This window comes from Barbus barbus, assembly GCF_936440315.1.
Source record: "Barbus barbus genome assembly, chromosome: 33".
In the NCBI taxonomy this organism is placed as follows: Eukaryota; Metazoa; Chordata; class Actinopteri; order Cypriniformes; family Cyprinidae; genus Barbus; species Barbus barbus.
In genome coordinates this window covers 24,007,644-24,032,964 of record NC_136761.1, presented here as the reverse complement: position 1 = coordinate 24,032,964, position 25,321 = coordinate 24,007,644, and the positions used below count along the sequence as shown (strand labels likewise).

General features: G+C 38.5%; 1 protein-coding gene across 3 annotated transcripts; it reads left to right on the top strand.

Moving 5' to 3' along the window:
- The first annotated feature begins 592 nt into the window (after positions 1–592).
- On the top strand, positions 593–23,238 carry LOC306853094 (cohesin subunit SA-2-like). 3 transcript variants are annotated; one of them, XM_079390280.1, is made up of 34 exons: positions 593–663; positions 5,225–5,356; positions 5,460–5,538; positions 8,664–8,807; positions 9,000–9,096; positions 9,753–9,829; positions 9,948–10,152; positions 10,245–10,396; positions 12,222–12,295; positions 12,420–12,543; positions 12,668–12,766; positions 13,040–13,119; positions 13,842–13,949; positions 14,163–14,274; positions 14,731–14,848; positions 14,945–15,048; positions 15,155–15,247; positions 15,335–15,424; positions 15,535–15,738; positions 16,805–16,875; positions 16,989–17,076; positions 18,743–18,823; positions 18,917–19,009; positions 19,081–19,255; positions 19,603–19,742; positions 19,834–19,935; positions 20,024–20,172; positions 20,265–20,393; positions 20,497–20,702; positions 21,361–21,589; positions 21,750–21,863; positions 21,956–22,082; positions 22,608–22,685; positions 22,951–23,238. In XM_079390280.1, the coding sequence occupies exons 2-34, from the start codon at positions 5,313–5,315 to the stop codon at positions 22,972–22,974; spliced, it is 3,810 nt and encodes a 1,269-aa protein (XP_079246406.1). In that variant the 5' UTR covers positions 593–663; positions 5,225–5,312; the 3' UTR covers positions 22,975–23,238. The 3 variants fall into 3 exon arrangements, with proteins under 3 accessions (XP_079246406.1, XP_079246405.1, XP_079246404.1); XM_079390279.1 differs by having other exon boundaries at positions 593–810; XM_079390278.1 differs by lacking the exon at positions 22,951–23,238 and having other exon boundaries at positions 593–810; positions 22,608–22,857.
- Positions 23,239–25,321: the final 2,083 nt, after the last annotated feature.

The following is a 25,321-nucleotide window of genomic DNA, read 5'->3' as shown; positions in this document are numbered from 1 at the left end:
AAAAGGTACGAGTATAATAATGCTTCTAACATAACACTGAGGCAAACACCAAAAAACAACTACATGTGTATGTACAGCCACACACATATTTCATTTCCATATAGTATGAAGTACTAAAACGGAATAAACAACCTATACAGACATCAACACTGAGCCAAGAACACGTTTTAAAACAACAACTTACACACAGTAAGAAATGGTTATAAAAACTGAAACAGAAGAGAAACAAGTTGTAGGAAAGAGGAAAAATAAAAAGCGATGCTTATATTTATTTGTAATATAAATTATATAAATATAGAGATGTAAATATACTGTATGTGTGTGTTTATATATATACATAATATACACAGAACACATTATGCAAACACAAATTTATTTTTTGCTTGACAGCGCTAAAATATACACATATATATGTATACACACACATACATATGTATATGTGTGTGTATATGCATATATATATGTGTGAGTGTGTGTGTCTGTATATATATATATATATATATCGTTTATTGCACTGAGTGTATTTTGCAGCTCAAGGCCTCGACCAGTGAATGTCAGTCTCGAGCACACAGCTGCAATCCCTCCGCTGTCCACCGGGTGGCAGCTCAACACCGGCAGGTTCTCTCTGAGTGATCGGAACAACAAACCGAACGGAGCAAGCGGGTAAGAGCGTGTCCAAAACCGCCTCTGACCGCCACTTTCAAACTACATCCATGAAATAGCCGCGAACGCGCACTTTAAAGCCACTGGAGTCCATCTAGCGCTTCAAGAAGTCCTTATAAACAACCCGGAACCGACCCTGGCGATCGGGTAAGTGGTAAAATGGCGGAGAGATTTATAGAAATTAGTGGCTTTAGGGTTATTTGATGATGTGTTAGCCGCGCTAGCATGATAAGGTAGGGACAGGATACGAAACGAGCCGCCGTGCTTCCGTTGTCGCATTTAAACGATAAAAACCACCTCGTCGTGCTCTTTGTGAATTCAAACAAGCGTATTATTTTTTCACGAACGAATGTAGTTTGCGTGTTTCATTGGTAAACAGTTAGCTAGCGGGCTAGCCTTACCCTCTCAGTCAGGAACACAAATTGAGAGGCAAGATGGAGGACGAGGACGCGATGTTTCCCCCCCTTTTCCGAGATGGAAAAGCTGATGTCGCACCTATTATGCTAATTTCATCACATTGTCGATTTAAAACACACTCGCTGGTCATTTTAAGCGTTATATGTAAGCGTGTGGTAGGTGCGCGTGCATAATAACTGGAAACGAGCCGAGCCAAAATGGAGAATCCCTAAAACAGCTGTGCTGGATTGACTTCAAGATGGAGATTTTTCCCCTTCTGATCGTGTTTTAAATCGCTCCGTCAAACTATGGTGCGATTTCGCGACTGTAGCCTCTATTTGCGCTAACAAGCTCGATGTTTAACGGTGATAATCGTGCGTTGGAAGTAAAACACACCGCGAGTATTGAAGTAATATCGTGATAAGAAGTGCGATCTCAGCGCCCAGCTCCATATATCACCACATCCCTTTATTTCTCACTTCTCTAGACCAGTGGGTCGTGACCCAAAAATGGATCTCACTTCTGTTTTGGTAGGGTGCTAAAACCAAGCTTAATGGAGCGATGTAATAAATGTGCTGATCAACTTTTAAAAGGGAAAAGACACTTCCCATATCTTTTGTTGTTGACGTCAGAGGCAGTGCATCCAATCAAACTTTACGGTATTTTGGCGCAAATTCATCTGTCACTCGATAAAATGGCTAATACTGATCCACTATGTGCTGCATGTTGGCATAGGATGAATGGGATGTGAAACTAACACGTTATTTGCGTAATGCAAGATCTGTGCAGTTCCTTGCCATATTAAGATGTTTTGAGGAGCTTTGTTTACTTGGCTTAGCATACAAAGTAGTTAGAGAGGCTAGGTCCGGTTTACCATTATGTTTTGTATGTGTTAATATACATAGCAAACAGGAACTGGAAAGCATGGGATGAAACAATGGTGCAGTATTAGTTTTGGGCTAAGCTGTCATCTGTGTGTGTGTGAGAGTCAAGCGTCATTTGGCGCCACTTTTCCTTCGAACGCATTGTTGATAATGATGCCACAGCTTTTGAATTCCCGCCGTTTATTCTATAAAGAACATTGAGCTTATTGCGTAACTTCTCCTTATTGTTGCTTGCTGGGTATTACATAACTGTTAAATCACGTTCTCAGCACACGGTTTGCCCTGCATTTGGAGCAGAGAAGATCATCGTATTCGACATATCTATTTTTTTGTACTCCGTGATTATGCTAATTAAAGCGTATTTGATTCGCACACATTGATGTACTGAAAGCCACACCTCTTTATGCACATATAAGGCCGAATTCTAATTCAGAATATTAGTAGAACATTCATTAAACCAACAAAATGATCCGTTTAAAATAATAGGCAGTGTCTAAATGCGTCATTTTTTACAGCGGTGGCCCGGTTCCTTCTCTCTCTGTTCATGTTTACGTCCACAAATGTTACTGGCGGCTTCTGATTGGATGCGGTGAAAAGGAGGGCGGACGTGTTACTTCCTTATATGGGCACATAGGCAGACGTGAAGCTCCGGCGCACTAAGATGTTTCCTGGAAACGGTGGAATCTGGATAGCCAATCAGCAAGGACGCAGCGTGATATGACAGACTCAGATAGCCACGCCCACTTGTTTTCATTCTGAACCGCGGGCACAGCTCAGAACAGCCCCTATCACTTTCATTGCACTAGTGGTATTTTTCAATATTTCCACAATGGTGTCTGAGGACACGAGTGCAGCAAATAGTGTATCTGTATTAGCCGTTTTACTTTCTGTCACTTGACACAGTTTATCTCACATCTGCCTTTTTGGGGAAAAACATAATTTTATAACTCAGGCCTAATGTTTAGTGAAATAGTGTATACAATGCAATTTTTGGACACAAAATAGTTTTAATAATTTTCATGTGTACCTCTCAGGCACAGGCATATGGCAAATGTATAGTCAAATGTCAAAAAATATGCAGCAATTCACAAGATTTAGCATTTATCAGAGGAATTCTCCCTCCATTCATATTGACTGTTAATTTTATGCTTTCTTAAAGGTTTGATCCCACTTTGTTCAGTGGCCTTGTTACATTTAAATTAATAATTTGATACATTGCACTTATTGTGTACTTGCGTGTTTTTACATTGTACTTATATTTAAAAAATACCTGCATGTAATTAATTTCTCTTATCTCTTAATTAGACTGTTGACTCATCCCTTACACCTTAACCCACCCTTTAAACCTACCCACACCACCAAACCTGTTCCTAACCTTACCTGTCACACCTCAATAGCAGCAAAAGTGTTTTGCAGTACAATATGAACAACACAATAAGTACAATGTGCTTTTTTATGTTATTACATAGTAGTTAAGGCCATCTAATATAAAGTGGGACCAAAAGTTTAGTAAAAAAAAAAATTCTTCCTAGCCAAGCTTAAGAGGCAAATATAAATGAATTGATTGTTGGTTTGATTGCCTGAAAGTGTGTAAAGTCCAGTGGCTCTGAAACATCTCAGCTAAAGGTGTGAGTTTAGTGTAGGACTATGTGTTTGTCTGAGCAGCGGCAGATGAACAGGACTCTACAGTGAATGTGAGCTCATTCTGCGCTGATGCTGTATCCAGGTTTTTGTTACTGAAATGATTTCTTAAAATATTAGTTCCCCTTTATCTAATACCACCGGCCTTTGACTAGCAATAGCAGATCTTGTTTGGGACTTTGGTGTGAACTAAATGCCGTTGACTATTTGCAAATATGATATTTGATATGTGCTGGCCCAACATTCATTGTGAAACAGCCATTTAGTGAGGTCTTTATGGATAATCATGGTAGTCTTTCATTCAGCGAGCTTTATATTAAATTGTTAATTACAGTGTGTTGTTGTGTATGTCATGAACAGGTGGTTGTGACTTCAGGCATATTTCACTGCACAGCTGTGGTCCTCTCATGGGCTGATAATATCACATTGCTCTAATATCTTCCTCCTCTGCTGAACATGTTAAAGAGCTTGTTTTTTTAAGTGAGAATTAGAAAACAGTTGTAGTTCATAGTGAAATGATCATGGCTGTCCTATTATTCCTAAGCAAATTTGAAGTGATACTTCACCTAAAATTGACTCACCTATTGAGTCCAAAAGCATATTTTGTTCATGCAATTTTATCTTCCACAGAAGAAAGAAAGCCATACAGGTTTAAACGACACAAGGGAGATCGAATGATGGCCGATTTGTCATTTTGGGTGAACTATCCCTTTAACATCATTGTCAGAAAAGGGGTTTTGTGTCATGAACCCCTCTGTTGGAGAGTAGTCTTGTGTGTAAAATATGGACTATAGCTTTCTATGAAAGAGTGCTTTTAAATGTCATTAACTTAAGAAATGAAGAAATGATTTCAAAGGCAAAAATATCTACTTTATGTATTTACTGTTATCATTGTTGTTTTGAAATGGTGCTATTACTAGAAATGAGGTGCAGGCGCCTGCAGCTTTCACTGGAGTTCCTTCACACTGACTGAAAGAGTCTCTGTGTCTGAGTGATCAGCTCAGGAGTGATGATATGGAGCCATACTGCCCCCCTGTGGCTACAGTATAACTACATTTGCCTAATCATATAATCACAGACTGATTGAAGTTGCAGCAGGCAATAGTAAAGCAACCAAACTAATTGTTTTGAGTGTTTTGGAGGCATTTTGTTTTTAATATCCCACATATACTGCTGCACTGAAACATAATTGTGTTAGTTGTATAATTTTTGGATATGAATAAACATGACAACACTTATAACATGGCTTGACCATTAGAATTCAGTAACAAATATACACAAGTGTGACAAAGTTTTTTTAATTTTGTTGCCTCTTAACCTTTGATGAGACCTTGCAAACCATTTTTTCACACAGGAGTTTGTGTCAACACTGTACACTGTGACATTCAGACTGTATTAAAATGCACCTCTCGTAGCCTGAGAACATGAAAAAACTGAGATGCGACAGCCAGCTGACGCATATGAATATAAGCCAGCAATTAAAAAATGAGTTCAAAAACAGCCGAAGAAGTTGATTTATAATATTAAGCAAGAATTCATAGATTACGGATGTACGTGTGCTTGCTTTTACCCTCACACATTTTTAATGTGCGATTTTTAACGTTATTTTTTTCTCCCCATTTTGTGTGTATGTTTTTTAGGTTTATGAGACAAAGTACCCGCTGTTGCCCTGCGTGTATGAAGACAAAGCCCTTGATAAGTTGAAGTGGACCAGAAGATGTTAAAGAAATGATAGCTGCACCGGAATTACAAACAGAGTATCATTACACTCAGTGAGTGCACAGACACACAGGAGTAATGAATACAGATTGTGGGTATGCATGCATTCTCATGTTCACCTTCCCTCTGATAACATCGATCTGTTTGTGTGAACAGGGACACTGACACCCGATTCTCATCAGACACTGATTTCGATGATCCTGATGGCAGGAATCTCATTGTCGGGAAAGGGAAGGTATGAGTGGACTCTGACATTTTTGATTATCATATAGTCCTTTGTATGGCCTTTTACCCCTTTTCCATGGAAATGGTTCTGGAGCTAATAATTGGCCAGGGTTCGTGAACCTTTCGTGACTTAAGATTATGACTTAAAGGAATAGTTCACTTAAAAATGAAAATTTTTATAATACTTTTAAAATTTGAAATACTTACATTTCACTGCTGGTTATACTCTGTATAATTGTGTATGTGACAAATAAAAGTCTCGAATCTTGAAAAATGAAAATTTGCTGAAGATTTACTAGCCTTCAGGCCATCCCAGATGTAGATGAGTTTGTTTCTTCATCTGAAAAGTTTTGGAGAAATTTAGCATTACATCACTTGCTCACCAATGGATCCTCTGCAGTGAATGGGTGCCGTCAGAATAAAAGTCCGGACAGCTGATAAAAACATCACAGTAATCCAAATGACAGTTTGAATTGAATTCATCAAGATGTTTTAACATGTTTATGAGCAAGTAATGTAACGCTAAATTTCTTCAAATCTGTTCAAGTGAATAAACAAATCCATCCCTATCTTGAATGGCCGGAGGTGAGTACTTTTTTTTTTTTGACAAATTTTAATTTTTGCATGAAGTATTCTTTAAATTACTGAATGGTGAAGTAACCATGTTTTTGTATAACCTGTCAACTAGGAATTAACGATTCACTCAACTCACGATTCGATTTGCGATTTTGAGTTTTCGATTCACAATTATTATTATTTTTTTTTTTTACAAAATGAGATTTAAGACAAATTATAAATTAAATGTGACCTTTTATTATTGCTTGGACAAAACGCAGCACGTTTCTTTGTGAAATTGAGATATAAGACTATAACAATACAGTGTACTAATATAGGACTTGCATATTATTGCTCTTTTGTTGGTTTTGTTTGCTTCTATTCTCCTCGTTCGTAAGTAGCTTTTGATAAAAGGCTCTGCTAAATAGGGATGGGCGATATCTTATCGTTTGCGATATACCGTTGAAAATTCTCCTCACGATAAAAATTTGTCTCCTCACGATAATAACGATAAGTCTAGTTGATGACGTAGTTTTGTGCGCGCCCGATTCACTGTTCACGTGCGGAGTGAAAACAAGCATGGCGGAAGGCGGACCTGAGGCTGACAGTGCGTTCACACCGGACGCGACTTGCGCGAATAAATCGCGCTATTCGTGCGTGGTTGGACGCGTGAACATTTTGGGTTTACTCGCTTCATTCGCGCGTGAAATTCACTGCACAACAGACGCGAATTCGCGTCATGGGCGGGGCTTCTGCCAGGCGCACATGTATGACTGCCACAGAGAGCATATGTATAGAATTTCGCTCTAAACGCTCAATTCGCGCTGCGTCATTCGCGCGAATTGCGCGGCAGGATGTCTATTCGCGTCTTTGCATTGACTTAACATGTAAATCACTCGCGCTTAACGCTTCATTCGCGTCTGGTGTGAACGCACCATGAGGAGGAGCTTGTTGTTACGCGAGGAGCTACCTCCACAATTTGCAACTGGTTTGGTTACAGAAAATCAGATGAGGAGCAAACTACCATAATATGCAAAGTGTACAGAAAAATGGTGGTTACAAAGAGTGGAAACACGTCCAATTTGAATTTGACATAAAAGATGCCATACTTTTAATAAAGTTAGAAAAATGCCATTACAAAGGTAAAAACAAAATTCCCTGTAAATCACTTTAAGGAGTCAAATATCACCTCGTAATGGGATGGTTCATTTTTGATCAGAATTGTTGATTATCGATTTGAAGGTGCTGCTAAATTTTTGACCGTGCTCCTAGCAGTCTAAATCTCCGCGATGTTCTCGTTAAATATGCCATTTCTGAGATATTACAATGAATTAATTTCTAAAATGTTATGATATGGAAAGCCTGAAACAGATCACAGCAGTATAGCCATACACAGGCTTCCAGTCATCAGCAACGTGGTAAACGTGTGCCAGTAGCCTATGCATATGATTTAATATGAAGTGTCCGTAACGCATTATTATGGTTGATAAGAGCAATTAATGGAGATGAGCTGTTGATCATAATTAGCATGGCGATAAGTTGGCTGTGTACAGAAAGTTTCAAGTTAATTGCATTAATAATACTATATGAAATAATCTTAATCTTTAAAACTTAATTTATTTATATATATATATATATATATATATATATATATATATATATATATATATATATATATATATATATATATATATATATATATCGTCATTTGTATCGTTATCGCAATAAATACCTGAAATTATCGTGATAAATTTTTTAGGCCATATCGCCCATCCCTACTGCTAAATAACAAAATGTAAATAACAAAACTAAATTGAAATTTTAAAACAAGCTCCAATAAGTAACACAAATTAAAGAAATCCCTTCATATAAACAAAATAAGGCTTTGCCTGTGCTCTTTCCGTTTAAAATTAGAGGCAACCACTTAATTTTAATCATGATCCAAACAAAGATGCTGCATACATGCAACATGAGCAGTTTTTAATCTAAATTAGATTGTATAATTTCGAAATTTGAAGCAAAAACAGAATGGTCTGACTTCAGTTTTGTGAAACTACATAAAAATATCTGCATGAAATGAAACGGCAGAGGAGCTGAATGAGATTCAGATTCACTCTCTGCCAGCAGGTTAAGCGTTTCCTTGGTTTCCGCTGTAAACAAAGCAGCGCTGCACTTATAAACTTTAATATGCATTATACAGAGGCAAGATGAAAAGAAAAAATACCATGTAAAGACGTAAGTTCCCCTCAGACATACCTTCATATAAACTCCTAACCCTAAGTGAATTTGTTTAGCATCTCAACCGATTTGAATCGTCACATAATTGAACCGATTTTCAACCGGCTCGTGGTTAATCGTTACATCCATACTGTCGACGAATGTATGAGTTTATAAAACATACATTAATTTTATTTATCACCTTTGTACAAGCTGCTTGTGATCGATATTATTTAAATAAATAAAATTCTTTGTCGCACACGATATTTGACAGTTCTACAATCGCTGAATGTAGCCATTTTTCACTTGTGGAGAGTTTGATCCAGTTCGTCAGTGTTGACCTGTGTTGTCACTCTGCTTCAGGCGAAGAAAGGAAAGAAGGGCCCTGGAGAGAAGGGGAAAGGAGTGGGGAAAGGGCCTGGACGCATGAATGGACACCACCAGGAAAACGGCATGGAAAATGTCATGCTTTTTGAAGTGGTCAGGCTGGGAAAGAGTGCCATGCAGGTGAGTGAGCATATTACCGGCTTTTACATTGCCCTCTGTCTCGCTCTAGCATTCACATCTTAAATTCCCTCATGTGGGTTTGTGGCTTTTGGAGGGATTTGAGTGTTGGCAGGAGAATATGCAGACAGATGTACTGCTGTGTAATCGAGCAGATTTTGACCTTTGTGAGATTTCTGCTCTCCTCTTTTGCAGTCGGTCGTTGATGACTGGATTGAGTCCTACAAACATGACAGAGACGTCGCACTTCTCGACTTGATCAATTTCTTCATCCAGTGCTCTGGCTGCAAAGGTTTGAATGTCATTTCTCATGTGATCTGATTTGAGCTCGTAGAGAATAAATGCTGTGTGACAGACATAATTATGAAAGTTACAGGGATAATTCACCCACAATTAAAATTATTTCTTTATTCATAACTATATCATTCCAGTCTGCATGATTTTTTTGTGGCACAATAAAGAAGATATTTTTAAGAATATTTGCACTGCTGCCTTCCATATAATGAAAGTGAATGGAGACTAGGGTTATCAAGCTCTAAAAAAGACTTAAAATCGTACTAAAAGTGGTTCTTGTGACAATTTCATCGTCTTTTGGTGTTGATTCTAATATAGTTATTGTAGATATCGCAGTTGTCATAATATTTACTGTTCCTGTTGTGACCGGGCCTGAAGTTTCATTGTGGAAAAAAGAATTTTGCTTTCTAAGTAATTCTGTGTTCTATGAAAGAAAGAAATAATGACAGAAATGTTCTGGATACATTTTCTTTTAGTAGTGTATTTTCCTCATTAAAAAAAGCTACACATAAATGAATCGGCTGGTGCAACATAAACTTGGTACACTTTTAAGTCCTGAGCTAATTATAAACACATCAGTTTTGTTTCTTAATGGTATTACTTTTTCAAACATACCAAACTTTTTAAGTCTTATTTTGAGTGCTGTTTTTGCAGGTGTTGTCACTGGTGAGATGTTCCGCAACATGCAAAACTCTGAGATCATCAGGAAGATGACAGAAGAGTTTGATGAGGTAAATTCATGCTTCAACCTTGAACATGATTCCTCAAGAACACGTTTCATCGCCCACTAGAGTGCTTTATGAATTATTTTGTGCTCACACTAATCAGTGAGAGTTGATGTTATTGCAGGACAGTGGTGATTACCCACTCACCATGGCCGGGCCGCAGTGGAAGAAGTTCAAGTCTAGTTTCTGTGAGTTTATTGGCGTGTTGGTGCGGCAGTGTCAGTACAGCATCATCTATGACGAGTACATGATGGACACGGTCATCTCACTGCTCACCGGACTCTCTGATTCTCAAGTCCGAGCCTTCAGACACACCAGCACACTGGCAGGTCAGTATCTATTCTGCTTTGTAAATCTGAACTTTGTTTTGATTAGTCCAAATAAAGCGTTACGCTTTTTTTTGTTTTTTTTCTCCCCATAGCTATGAAACTGATGACGGCCCTCGTGAATGTAGCTCTGAACCTCAGCATTAACATGGACAACACTCAGCGGCAGTACGAAGCAGAGAGGAACAAGATAATTGGCAAGAGGGCCAACGACAGACTAGAGCTCCTGCTTCAGAAACGCAAGGAGGTGAGTGTTATCAGAGACAGATATGTGGCATACGTCTGAATAAATTCTGCATGTTGGCATTGTCTTAGAGCAACCGTGAAATCTGAAAGGGGAAGAGTGAATAAATGAAGCCTTCAGAGGAACGGGATTCATTGCATTCGTTCCCTGTGGAGACTCACTTCCCTTTGCATAATTCTGCCAGGTCACTGCAGCGTTTGCTGCTTTCCTTCCAAACACCTACGCCTCTGTTGGCCAACAGCCACAAAAACGCACGACCAACCAAACACTCAGCACGTTTCATCCGTACTCTTTCCCCCTACTTTAAAGCGAAGTAAACATAGATAAAGTAATTTAGAAAAGATCCTATTCTAATGAGAAGTCTGTGTTATTGTGGGCTCTCGGGTCAACCGCACCGCTCTCGCTCTGTCAGCGCCCGTGGGGTTAGAGCTAGCCTGAATTGCTGTGAGTACGAAAGCTGTGTTTAACTGACGCTGTAAATTAACTGGGTTATGTAATAACAGGCCCTGCTGTTATGCCATCTGCGTGTGTGAGGTTTTATTGATGTCTTTATAGTATTGAGTTAAACCACGTGGACACACACAGAAGTTGAGTTGTAATATAGTTAACTTAGAGGAATATGACCGCATCTGTGGCATGCTCTCAATTTATCTGTGCAGTCAAATCATTGGAGCAAGCATACAGCTCTCAACCCGTAGATCGAAAAGTGTTTTTGTTTGTATTTACGAACGGGGGTATGAATTGTTTTCTGTATAGTAGCAGATTGTATGTGAACGTATCTGACTCCGACAATCCAATATTCATATACCCCTTCCCTATGTAGGATAGTAGCTTTCCTCAGTATATCAGTTTTAATGAGAGAACTTTTTTTTTAATTTACAGCAATTAAGAGTTTCCATAGATAACACACTAGGGTTGTGACAGTGAGAAAATGTTCCCAACAGTTAATTGACGTGTGACAACACTGGTAATACTGGTATCTCCATGGTGGGGGGCCGTTTGACTTTTCCCTCTTTTCCATGCTTTCCTTTGGTTTTAAATAGGCTGTAAGCGCCATGCGCGTTTTACTTTCACTTTCAAATTAGCAGCAATTCTCCATCAATTTCTTGAATTTCAATTTAAGCAACAAAAAAATACAATGTAGAACATAGAACTTTTATTAACAAAACAAATAAAAATACACCATGCTATTCCTAATATAAAATAAATAACTTGCACAAAGTTTAAAAGGGTATACAAAACTTAAAATCAGTGAAGAATGAGGAACAAATAATTATGAAATATAGAACTTTTATTAGCAAAACGAATAAGAATGTTTGGCGGCACGGATGGCATAAGCTACACCTTGATGCAAAATAATGAAAGAAAAAAAAATACACCGTTTAAATAAAATAAAAATCAGCAAATACTGCAGAACCAAATAAATGAGAAACGAATGTTTAAAAAAACTTCCATTATCACGTAGATTAATGGGCAGAAGTCAACAGGCTTTTCAAAATCCAAAATATTCTTCTTGTCAGTCAGCTGGACTCCTGGGATATCATGTTGCAGTGTGATCAAATTGTGATCACATATGGCGATAGAAAACACTAAATGAATCACATATTTGTGAGCCCTTCACCTGAAAAAAGAGAGAGAGCTGTTATTGCAAATTACAGAAACTAATAATAAATAGAAACTAGAAAGGAAATCACGAGGCAGAAGTGAGCAGAAACTCCAATTTAAGAAATACTTTTGATTTTTAGATACAAACTCTTGACTAGTAATGCAGGTTACCGTCATGTGCTGCCTACAGCAATGATTATAATGAACTGTCATTTCTTTACAGTTGCAAGAAAATCAAGATGAGATTGAAAACATGATGAATGCCATTTTCAAGGGTGTCTTTGTTCACCGATATCGGTATGCACACTCACAAATGCTGATTTTCTACCAGCACAAACTCTCATCGCAAATTACTACTTCAGTGATTACTCAATAATACCTGTGGGTGTCTGTGGGCTTAAGTGCTTCTGTTATTCCTCAGTGATGCAATTGCAGAGATCCGGGCAATCTGCATCGAGGAGATTGGCGTGTGGATGAAAATGTACAGTGATGCATTTCTTAACGACAGCTATCTTAAGTACGTGGGCTGGACCATGCACGACAAGGTGAGGATTCGATCATTTTTCTCTGCTATTTCTTTAATCCCTAAATATAGTGTCAGATGGAGTTAGTCACGACACAATCCTGGAGTTGGAAGGAAATGTAACACTCTTCCTCTCTCCCTCTCAGCAAGGTGAGGTGCGTCTGAAGTGTCTCACGGCTCTGCAGGGGCTGTACTATAACCGCGAGCTCAATGCCAAGCTGGAGCTCTTCACCAGCCGCTTCAAGGTGAGAGAACCATCTGGGGAAGCTTCTCATCCAAAACAGAGCCATCGCTAAAATTAGTCATCAGAATACTCCTCTGTGAAATTATTAAGAGTTTAACTGAATGGTTTAGTATATTTTTATTTACATTTATGCATTTAGCAGACGCTTTTATCCAAAGCGACTTACATTGCATTCAAGTTACAGTTTTTACATTTTATCAGCTCTTACATTTTATCTTTTATGTATCTTTTCAATATTTTAAAATAAAATGGATTGTCTGTTTGTCTTCATCAGGACCGCATTGTGTCCATGACGCTGGACAAGGAGTACGATGTTGCAGTGCAAGCAATAAAACTGCTCACACTGGTGTTACAGTATGTATAAAACAGACACAGAATACACTTACTGCTATAGCAGTTTCTTGCATCATACCAAAATTAATTATATTTTATTTGAGTTTTAATTTGCTGAGCTGAATTGAATATAATGAGCTGGAAAGACCACAAAATATGGTCAAGACAACGCATCTTTCAGTTTTTTGTTTTTTTAACGAAATTAATACTTTTCTCAGCAAGGACACATTAAACTGATTAAAAGTGATAGTAAAGACACACATCATGTTACAAAACTGGAAAAATACTGAACCTTCTGTCCATTAAAGAATCCCCCAAAAAATGTATCACAGTTTTCAAGCAAATATTAAGCAGCACAACTTTTTCTTTTTTTTTTAAACATGGATAATATTAGGAAATGCTTCTTAAGTAGAAATTGACCATATTTTAGAATGATTTCTGAAGGATCATAAATAAAGTTTGGAATAATTAATATTTTTTATTATCCGTCAGTGCATATTAGTAGGATCATGTGACACTGAAGACTGAAATTTCAGCTTTGCTGTCACAGGATTAAATTACATTTTACAATATATTAAAATAGAAAGAGGTTATTGAATCAAAATAAACTACAAGTCTTTACTCATCACTTCAAATGAAATAAATCAAAAAAGGATAATTATGCAGGAAACATTTTAGACACAACTAGCTGTGAGAATCAGCATGACAGGATGCTCATATGCTGTTGTTGTTTGGTATTACAGTAGCAGTGATGAGGTTCTGACTGCAGAAGACTGTGAGAGCGTGTACCATCTAGTGTATTCAGCCCACCGACCCGTCGCAGTGGCAGCAGGAGAGTTCCTCTTTAAGAAGTGAGTTTCACTCACTGTCACTCACTCATTCATATCCCATGAAGCTTTACATTTCTGCTTTTCTATAAACCCATTCTCCAACCTACTAAAAGTCATAAAACAAAACTTCACTGCATCTATACTGAGTGGAGACATGAATGAATAGACATGGTGATTAGAGAACAATAGTTTAAGGTAAACTGAATAGCTTTATGTTTTCATCTTTGTTTGCAGATTGTTCAGTCATCGAGACCCTGAAGATGACAGCATGCCCAAGAGACGAGGCAGACAGAGCATGAATGCCAACCTCATCAAAACCACTGTCTTTTTCTTCCTGGAGAGTGAGGTGAGCTAACATCAACAACATCATTGCGAATCAAGTGTCAGTAAATCAAAGCAGTGCTGTTTGTATGATGCAAGTTGAAGGGTGCAGTTTCTGTGCAACTAATGTCAATCGGAAAAAATTATGATTTTCAAACCGTTTTCTTAAATGCCTTCTTCATACATTGTGTGCTGTGGTGTTTCAGTTTAATTCCATTTTAGATAAATTAGGGAAAATGCAATTCAATATTGAAGCATGGTAGTCTTGAAAGTTTATATTTTGAATCGTATATAATTATAGTCCAATTTTATTTTATGTTGTTTTCTGAATATATTTTGAAACTTTGAAAGCTGAATTTTCAGCAGCCATTACTCCAGTCTTCAGTGTCACATGATCCTTCAGAAATTATTCTAATATGCATTGAAGGATCATTTTTATTATAAATCTTAAGATGTTATAACGGTTTGTTTTGATCCTCAGCTTCACGAGCATGCAGCCTACCTAGTGGACAGCATGTGGGACTGTGCAGCAGAAATCCTTAAGGACTGGGAGTGCATGATCAGTCTACTACTGGATGAGCCATTGCCTGGAGAGGAAGGTCTGACCTAGTGACACACCACCAGAACATGCAGGGTTGACTTTTACCTGCTCCAAAGGAAGTGAGAGATTAATTACCTTTGTGTGTGTTTTCCAGCTCTGACGGACAGACAGGAGACGGCTCTGGTAGAGATCATGCTGTGCACCATCCGTCAGGCTGCAGAGTGCCATCCTCCTGTGGGCAGAGGCTCAGGCAAGAGGGTAAGACCTGATGCCACACGCATCGGCCAGACCTTGAAGACGGATTCCTGCTCTCACACGTTACCTCTTACATGCTGTTCTCAATTCTCACTTGATCTTGTTTCAGGTTCTGACAGCGAAGGAGAAGAAGACTCAGCTTGATGACCGGACGAGAATGACGGAGCTCTTCGCTATAGCACTGCCACCTTTACTTGCAAAGGTTAAAGCCTATTGAAATCAGAGGCAGCATGAAATGGTATTTACAGAGCACTAAAACTGATAAATATGTTTTTTTTCTTTCTTACAGTACTCTGTGGATGCAGAGAAAGTGACAAATCTGCTGCAGCTGCCCCAGTTTTTTGATCTGGAGATCTATACCACGGGGCGTTTGGAAAAGGTCTGAACCGCATATCGTTTAAACAGAATAAATTCTCTGAATGAACACTGATTATTCACAATAGGCTGATTGTGCAGCATATGAATAAAAGCCTGTTTTCTCTCTCATAGCACCTGGATTCATTGTTAAGACAAATCAGAGAGATTGTGGAGAAGCACACGGACACAGATGTGCTTGAGGCTTGCTCTAAAACCTACCATGCCCTGTGCAACGAGGAGTTCACTATCTTTAACCGAGTGGATATCGCCCGTAGCCAGCTCTTGGATGAGCAAGTGGACAAATTTAACAGGCTACTGGAAGACTTCCTGCAGGAGGTGAGGACAGTGGGCGGCTCAGGGTGGAGCGTCAGGAGTACTTTGACGTTGCTCTGTGTTTGCATAGGAACAGCAGTTTGATGAGAGTATTTGTGTTCTGCTTCCACTATAACGCTGTCTGTTTTTCTGGAGATTTCTCTGTATGGATGAATCTGACTAGTTCACTATCTCTAACTCAGCTACTACTTAATCTTTAAGTAGTCTTAATTGTTCAGAGCTTTCTTAAGACAGGACAGTAGACTACTCTGACTAGTCAATTAAGGACGTAGCAAATAAAATGCATCCCTAGTACTGTAACGATTATTTTGAACAGATTTATGCCATTGTTTGAAGCTACATGCCATATTTTTTTATATAAAATATATTTTAAAAAAGGCTGAAAAAATACTCAATATGAATATCCTACTTTTCTGCCACCATACCATTGTTACAGTTAGTGTTACTTCAGTAAAACTATGGTAAATGTGGGTGATTTGTAGACTGAAACGTCTTCTAACTGGATCGTTGCACTCTTTCTGCTGCTTTTTGCATCAGTGTTGATGAGAATAACAGCTCTGATTTATTTGGCTTTAAACTAGTTTAAATTAAAGAGACGTGATTTGCACTGGAGAACTCTGCATACGCTCTAAGCTTGCGCTGCGCTGTTTCCGGCGAGCGGATAAAAGGTCCGTGTGGCACGCAGTTCAAACGAGTACCGCTATTTTGTTCTGCTTTTGACACGTTTGGCATCTATTATGCACAACAGAGTGACAACGACTATCAGTTAGACAAAATGCACTTTATTCCAGTGTGTTTGAGTTTGATAAACCCTGCGCTACAAACACCTCTTAAGCACACAGAATAATGCAAGTGGGCATTTTTAATTGTTTATTTATTTTTGTAATCGCGGCTTTGAACTATTATGTAATCGTGGCATCCATAATCGTAATCACGATTAGAAATGTGCTTAATTGTGCAGAGTACCTACCTAGTACTCAATTCCAGCTATTTCTTTCTGAATGCTGCCGCAGTGTATCAGAAGCTTGGAAAGTTTCAGTTGTCTATATATAACTTGTTTCCTCCAAAGGGTGAAGACCCAGATGAAGATGATGCTTATCAAGTTCTTTCCACACTGAAGAGGATCACAGCTTTCCACAAGTAAGGCTTTCCTGTCTCATCTCTGACTATCATCAAGAGTTTCTCTCTAACAGATTCACTTTAGGTAATTTATTACTTTTTATTTAACACCCATTCCACTTCTTTTCATTTAGTGCTCATGACCTTTCCAAATGGGACCTCTTCACCAGCAACTACAAGTTACTGAACACTGGTATTGAAAACGGAGACATGCCTGAGCAGGTATTCATGTGCATATGAACAAAGACTACAGAATACCCAAGACGTGTCACCCGTATAGTTTTGAATGGGGAAAAATGCAATGCTTAATTTGGCCGTTCTAGAGCCAATCGGTAAAGTCAGCGTGACACTGCAGCTGCCGTTAGAAGCAGAGATTGTCTTACTATAGGGAGATGAGAGGGTCTATTGGCGAAAGCGTAACGGCTAACTTGGATCACGTGTGCCTTTATAACCAATCACATTACAGCATTGACGTCATGAATTTCAGTTGTCACCTGTCGCAAAAAGTCAGTGATTTCTCTTATGAAACAGCATTTTTTTTGTGGTAAAGTAGTTCAATCCAAAAATATTGTTTAGTGTGAAACATTAGCAGACAGGCTGTTGATTCATTAAATGATAAGCAGTTTCCTCTTAAAAGCTGTTTATTCAGCGTAGTGAAGCCTCTCCTCCACTGACATCCATTCAAAAAAACAGCCTTTGGTCTCCTTTCCCACGTACTGCCAAAGTGGAAACATTAGCCGTTTTTTTTTTGTTTTTGTTTTTTTTTGGCTCAAGGCTATAATTTTCCAAAATATATTGTGGAAACTTAAATTCCTGTAGAGCTGCTTTGCAACTATTTGTATCGTAAAAAGCGCTATACAAATAAAATTGAATTGAAAAGGTTGCAGGCTTGCCTTGTAGTGGATTTGGTTAAAGTCCAGGTTGCTATAGAAACAGTCAGCGTTCTGAGAAAATTAAGCCTTTTTTTAATGCTATTGGACCAAAAGGAACAACTTTATGAGGCAGTTGTCAGATTTCATTGATGACTTCAAATATGAAATTGTGGAGTTCAGTTTTGGAGAATTTGATGTTTCCCCATTCAAAGAGATAGGAGCTTCACTTGCGCTCCCGAGAAGCATTTCAAATATGGCTGCCAAGTGAAACGACTTGTCTTAAAGCGACTTTGATATGAAGAATTATTGAGGTAGTGCCTGACAGGGTCAGACTTTAATGACATTTTTTAATGACTTTTTCTCTTAATTGAAACTTTATAGCAAAAAATTTAGACTCCATCTCTCAAAATTGTGGATTTTTTGTTTTTGACTTAATATCTTACGATTGTAATATCTTACTTTATCGATTGTAATATCTTACTTTATCTCTCACAATTGTAATTTTTGTCTTAATTGTGACTATATCTCACAATTAAGGCTTCACTTTTCACCTTTCACTTATTATTATAATAATAATAATAATAATAATTTGTTACATTTATATAGCGCTTTTCTAGGCACAAAGCGCTTTACATAGAAGGGGAAATCTCCTCAACCGTCACCAATGTGCAGCATCCACCTGGATGATGCGACAGCAGCCATAGTGCGCCAAAACGTCCTCCACACACCAGTTTATTGGTGGAGAGAAGACAGAGTGATGAAGCCAATCAGTGTATGGGGATGATTAGGAGGCCATAATGATCAGAGGCCAATGGGGAAATTTGGCCAGGATGCCGGGGTTACACCCCTATATCTCTTAGAATTGCAACTTGCAATCTCACAGTGTGATTTTGTTTCTTACTCTTTACTCTAAGCCAAAAACAGGCTTGCATAGAAATAAAACCTCAAAATCAACTGAAACTTTGCTTTTGCCTCATGATTGTTGGGTAACGTTACTGCCTCTCTGGATGTTTCAGATTGTCATTCACGCACTGCAGTGCACACATTACGTCATTCTTTGGAGCTTAGCCAAGGTCTCTGAGGGCACTTCTAAAAAGGTAGCTCCCATTCATATGATTTTGTATGCATGCATCCTTTCCCCTTATTTGCTGTGGTTTGTTGGGTGTCAACAATGCATTTGGTCTCTGTAGGAGGACATGTTGACTCTGAGGAAGCAGATGAGGGCGTTTTGTCTAATGTGCCAGCGTTACCTAACCAGCGTCAACACCGCCGTCAAAGAGCAGGTCTGCATCAAAGGTCACAACGAGTCATTATGCTACAAACAGCCTGTACCTGACTGTATGTTCTTCCTCAGACCTTCACCATCCTCTGTGACCTGCTGCTGATCTTCAGCCATCAGATCATCTCAGGGGGGAGGGAAGCTCTAGAGCCCCTAGTATACACACCCGAGGCATCCCTCCAGTCCGAGCTTCTCAATTTCATCCTGGACCACGTCTTCATTGACCAGGATGAAGACAGCAACAGCACAGGTCTATCACTGCTAATGGCATAAAGACTTTCAGTTAGCGCTAACAGGCTTTGCTGAATGGATTTAGCGCCCCTGGCTGTTTAATGTTCAATGCTAACACTAAGACAACACAAAGGAAATTGGCTTTTGAAGTGTTTAATTGATTTAGAGATTAGAGACTTAATCCTGCACTGAGCTTTAGCTGAAGTAGACGGACTAGTTTAAAGCGGGAGGTGTTGGACAAATATCAACTTGCCATTGCTTCATTTGTTGTCAAGAAGCAGTGTTTAAAAAGTGACCACTAGAGGGAGGCAGTTTTCCTGCATGAGCAGTATTTATAAACGTCTGTTTTCCTTTATTTTCGAACAGATGGGCAGCAGGATGATGAAGCCGGAAAAATCGAAGCTTTGCACAAGAGGCGAAACCTGCTGGCTGCATACTGCAAACTCATTATTTACAATGTAGTTGAGATTAACACTGGGGCAGATATTTTCAAGCAATACATGAGGGTGAGTCTGTTCATTCTTTGAATTTTCATTTTCACATCATTAGTTCTTTATCGCTCACTTAAACGCAAGTTTTTTTCTATTTCCTCTCCAGTATTACAATGACTATGGTGACATCATCAAGGAAACTATGAGCAAGACAAGACAGATCGACAAAATCCAGTGTGCAAAGACACTCATTCTGAGTTTACAGCAGGTCAGTGACTATAAGGTTTCATATCTACCATCAAAACGGGTTTTACTCGGAGGTTCCTGACTTGTCTTTCTCCCTCTGCTGAGTACAGCTGTTCAATGAGATGCTGTCAGATCTGGGACCCAGCTTTGACCGCTCATCCTCAGCTTTCTGCGGCATAAAAGAGCTCGCTCGACGCTTCTCTCTGACTTTTGGTCTGGATCAGGTCAAAACCAGAGATGCTATTGCCATGTTACACAAGTAAGCTCCCATTCAGTTCCTCTCGGAGGAAAAACCAATTGTGTGTGGAGTTACATTCCATGTTTACACCCCATATTGCTTTCTCTTTAAAGAGACGGTATTGAGTTTGCCTTCAAAGAGCCCAATCCTCAGGGGGAGGGACATCCTCCTCTCAACCTGGCGTTTCTTGACATTCTCAGCGAGTTCTCATCCAAACTCATGCGTCAGGACAAGCGGACTGTGTAAGCAAACATTTATTGGTCTCAGCATGTGTATTTATAGTTGTGTAACGATCATTCATTAGCTGTTGGATCTAATGTTGGTCCTTTCTCTCTTTTCCAAAAGGCACATGTATTTGGAGCGCTTCATGACATTTCAGATGGCCCTGCAGAGAGAAGACTGCTGGCTGCCGCTCATCTCTTACAGGAACTCACTGCAGGCAGGGGGTGATGATGACACAATGTCTGTGGTCAGCGGCATCAGTAGCCGAGGCTCCTCCGTCAGAAGTAAAAAAGCTAAGCCTGCCACTGGCAAGAGGAAATTACCAGAAGGTAAAGCAGTTTGAATTTAAGATACTAGACAAGTAATGTGTTTCATGCGACCGAAGTACTTTCATTAAAGCAGCACAATGCAGCATTTACTCACGGTTTCCCCCATGTGGTTGATAAGCACAATGCATGCTACAGATCTTATTGTGATTTTTGTTTTTGTTTTTTTTTACCTGATAATGTTTGTTCAGTTTTCTAACTTGATTTTCCAGTGAAAGCATTGGGCTTCTCTCTGGTGACATTTTGATTGCTTCTCTTTAGTCCTCTTAAAGGGATAGTTCACCCAAAAATGAAAATTCGGTAATTTATTCACCATCAAGTTGTTTAAAACATGTATGACTTGTTGTTTTAAAGACTGTTGGTCAACAAACAGATGCTGGTCCCCATTGACTTCGATAGTATAAACAAAAAATACTCCCCAAGTCAATGGGGACCAGGAACTGTAATTTCCTGACAGAATTTTCATTTTTGGGTGAACTATCGCTTTAAACCCACCCCTGCAAATGCAGTGGCTACATCAAAAAATCCAATCAACAGCCTATGCACAGAACCAAGGCCCTGCCTTTACTTTTTTCTTTTTCTATAATCTATTATACTCCAATAATAGCCACTATTTCCATTTTATTGCGACTTTAACAATTGTCCTTCTGTCTGTGTGCAGAGGAGAGCAGCAGCAGCAGTGAAGTATGGATGAGCCGCGAGCAGAGCATGCAGACGCCAGTCATGATGCCTTCACCCCACCTCACCTCCACCGTCATGAGAGAGCCCAAACGCCTGCGTCCTGAGGAGAGCTACATGGGTGTGTACACCATGACCCCCGATCAGCAACAGCAGCACGCACACCCTCAGACCCCTCAGCCACAACTCCACCAAACACCCATGGACTACAAGTAAGAGCACTGAATCTCAAGCTTAACGAGTTTCTCATGGTTGTGGCATTTTCAGATGATGTACAGCTAATTTCAGTCATGAAATGTTCATGCATGTGTGCTGCTTAGTGTAGTCTGGGACTGAAGGGATACAGTGAGGTGTGATGTTATTGTTTTACAGTACACAAGTCACTTGGATGCTAGCACAGAGACAGCAGCAAGAGGAAGTGGCCAGACAGCAGCAGGAGAGAGCTATGAACTACGCCAAATTAAGAAGCAACCTTCAGCATGCCATGTAAGGGAACTTTACACTGCATTTCAGTTTGAATGCACACAAAAACATGTTTTTTTACAAATATGCTGCCATTGGTCTTCCGATGCTTGCAGTCGTCGAGGAACAGGCCTTATGGAGGACGACGAGGAACCCATTGTGGAAGATGTAATGATGTCATCAGAAGGCCGAATTGAGGATCTCAATGAAGGCATGGACTTTGACACCATGGATATTGATCTGGTAATAAGCTTATGCTAATGTCTTTATGATTTTGGTCTCTAAGAATAGACTTTTGTGTAAAAAGTCTATTTTTTGTATGTTTCGGTCTGTTATGGTCATCAAGGCTGATTTGGTCAAAAATACAGTAAAAGCAGTAATATTGTGGAATATTATTGCAATTTAAAATAACTGTTTTCTGTTTTGATATATTTCAAAATTTAATTTTTTTTGTGTGTGATGCAAAGCATCATTACTCCAGTCATCAGTGTTACAAGATCCTACAGAAATTATTTTAATATGCTGATTTGCTGCTCAAGAAACATTTATTATAAACGCTGAAAACAGTTGCTAAATATTTTTTGGAAACCAGACTTTTCAGGATTCTTTTCAGCATCTACTATGTATGAAATAAAGTCCTGTCTGAAACCGAATCTTTACTGTAACTTGTGATCTTTTTAATACATCATTGCTGAATAATGGATAATGGTTTGTAAATAAAAAAACACTTTCTCTCATCCTTACCGTCTGCGCTTTTGTATCTTGCAGCCCCCATCAAAGAATCGACGAGAGCGATCGGAACTGAAGCCCGACTTTTTCGACCCCGCCTCCATCATGGATGAGTCTGTAAGAAGCACTCATTTCCTGGGTTATGATGCTTTTCAGCGGTAATGGGGGACTCGTTCACTCCGACACTAAGGACGTGAAAGAGAGATCACCACTAGATGGCACTAGCAGGAGTGATTTCAGATAGTTTGAATTGCCCTTGTGCAAAAAGACAGAGAGGGGGAGAGCATCCCATATTATAAATACTAATCAGACCCATCTGGACTGATGATTGATGTTTGGTAAGTCTAAACACTGAACTGAATTTGAACATTTTCTCTTGTAGGTCCTGGGAGTGCCCATGTTTTAAGATTAGAATTGGAGGCGTGTGAAGAGAAGAGACATTTTGTGTGAATTCACATTGATTCTCTAAAGAGAATTAAAATTCAATGGAGTGATTGGCATCCAAATCAGCTCGTACCATTGACACTTACAAAAATGCAGAAAGGATAACGGAGCAATTCAAAGTCGTTGCAATCGTTGTGTGGGCTTTCCCTGGTCGTGCAAAACAGTGATGGTAGATACTGAACGCCATGGAATCTCGGACTGTCCTAGCCATACATGAGTTTATGATAATAATAAAAAAAAATATATATATATATATATAAATATATATATAAATATTTCACAGTCAAACGTCATCATGTTTGAAGAAACATATGTGAGATCTCTTAGAGTTGTGGTATTTCTTGAAACCGGGGGTGAATGCATCTTTTTTAACTTAAAGACAACTTTGTTATGTATAGCCCTTTTGTAATAGTGAGTAATCTGGTGTAAAGTAGTAATTTATAAGCAGGTTTTTGCTCATCATAGTGAGTATTGATATATTTTATTCTTCTTATCTAATATGTGAAATGGAGGAAAACCTCCAGGTCTTTATAACTAGTATTTAGTTTCCTTTTATTCCACCCTTAAAAATCATGACATACAACATGAAACCTAAATCGAAACACTCTGAGCACCCCGATTTATTACTGCCTTTGGTGCATTTTTGATGTTTTGGTGCAATTTCAGTGATCGGTGTATATGAAATACCTTGACCATTCAGTGGCCCTGTTGCTGTTTTTGCACCAACAGAGCTGTTTTCATGTGCCAACTGCTCTAGTAAATCAGGCACGTAGAAACCCAGTCGGTCCGTGGAGATGCACAGAAAGGACTGTAATTCTTCCGCCGAGTCACGTGGCTTATCCAAAGATCAGATCTGCTCGCTTGTCCCTCTAAAATCTAAGATCAATCAAAGAAGAGGAAATCTCTCCATTAGTGCCATTGTGTTGTCTCTAATAAAACAAAACTTAGTGTAGTATGTCTGGAGATTTTCTTCTCCCTGATTAGAGCTATGTAGACATCTACATTTAAATAAAGTTATATATAAATATATAAATTGGTGCTGATTTTATAATTGTGCTTTAGTTTTTTTTCTCTTATTTTTAAAACTCCAACTTAGAGTTAAAAGGTTTTGAAATGTATCAGAACATGTCTAAACATGAAAGTGTGTAGCCATGCAGCAAGTAAAGTTTTGAGATTTTATATATTTTTTTCCTCCTTATTTTGTGTGTATTGTTCGAATCTTTTTTTTTTTTTTTTTTTTGCTCAGTCTTAAGAGGTTTTTAGGTTTCACCTTTTTCCTAATTGTAAATTAGTTTGGTTGCAAATCATGGACAGAACTGTTTCGTTCAGCTAAGTTTGTTTTTCCCAATATGAAATATTCAAAGTGTAACAATAACATCCTATGAGATCCTTTAATGTTACAGCATTGCATTCGGCAGCTCTATGAAGCTTGACTAATACATTAACTTATATTGCAGACATGTGCATTTTGTCTGGGGTATACTTTAATCATTCCATGCCTTGGCCTTAAAGCATCCTTGTTTTAAAAAGGAAAAGAAGGTGGTAGTCAAACATAAATCTTCCATGTTGAAACTTTTATGTGAGGTACATAGAATACTTTTCGCATCTGAAAAGGAACAGTGCATTTCTAAAATGGCATGAGTGTAATTATTTAAAAGGTGTGCAGACAGATTTTAAATTTATGAAAGTAAACGCCCTTCGGCTTAAACTGTCTTCTGTTCCTCACCACTACATTAATTAAACTGCTGAATAGATTGTGTAAATATACATGCATTTAAACGTAAAGCTTAATTTTCTAGTGCTTTTTTCTGTTAACATTTAAAGCATATTATCACTCTTCCCTGTTCAGAGATATAAACTCATACATAACCGTTTCCCTGTCCTCTGTTATCCACTGTAATGTTTCTGATTTGTATCTGTCTGGAGACAGTAAGTTTTTTTGAATAAAAGTAAACAAATCGTTCTTGTGTGTTTGTCTGATTTGACATGATTCATTTATTTAGATGATTCTATAGAAAGTCACTAGCCTAGTATACAGTTAGTAATTTATTGTTTTTAAATCTAAAATTAGCTGAAGTGGTTAAGCGAGACTGCATCTATGAATATTTCAAATAGTTATTACTGTTGTTAATGCAATACAAAACATTATCAATCATCCTCATCATAAGACACAAATGTAATAAGTAATGAAAACTCTAATAATTCAGCTGTATCTCCCACGCAGTTTGAATTTTGAGATAAGAACGCTCAGATGTGACGTATAGCCAGTTTTCGTTACTGATTGGTTTACATTTCTGCTCGTCACATGT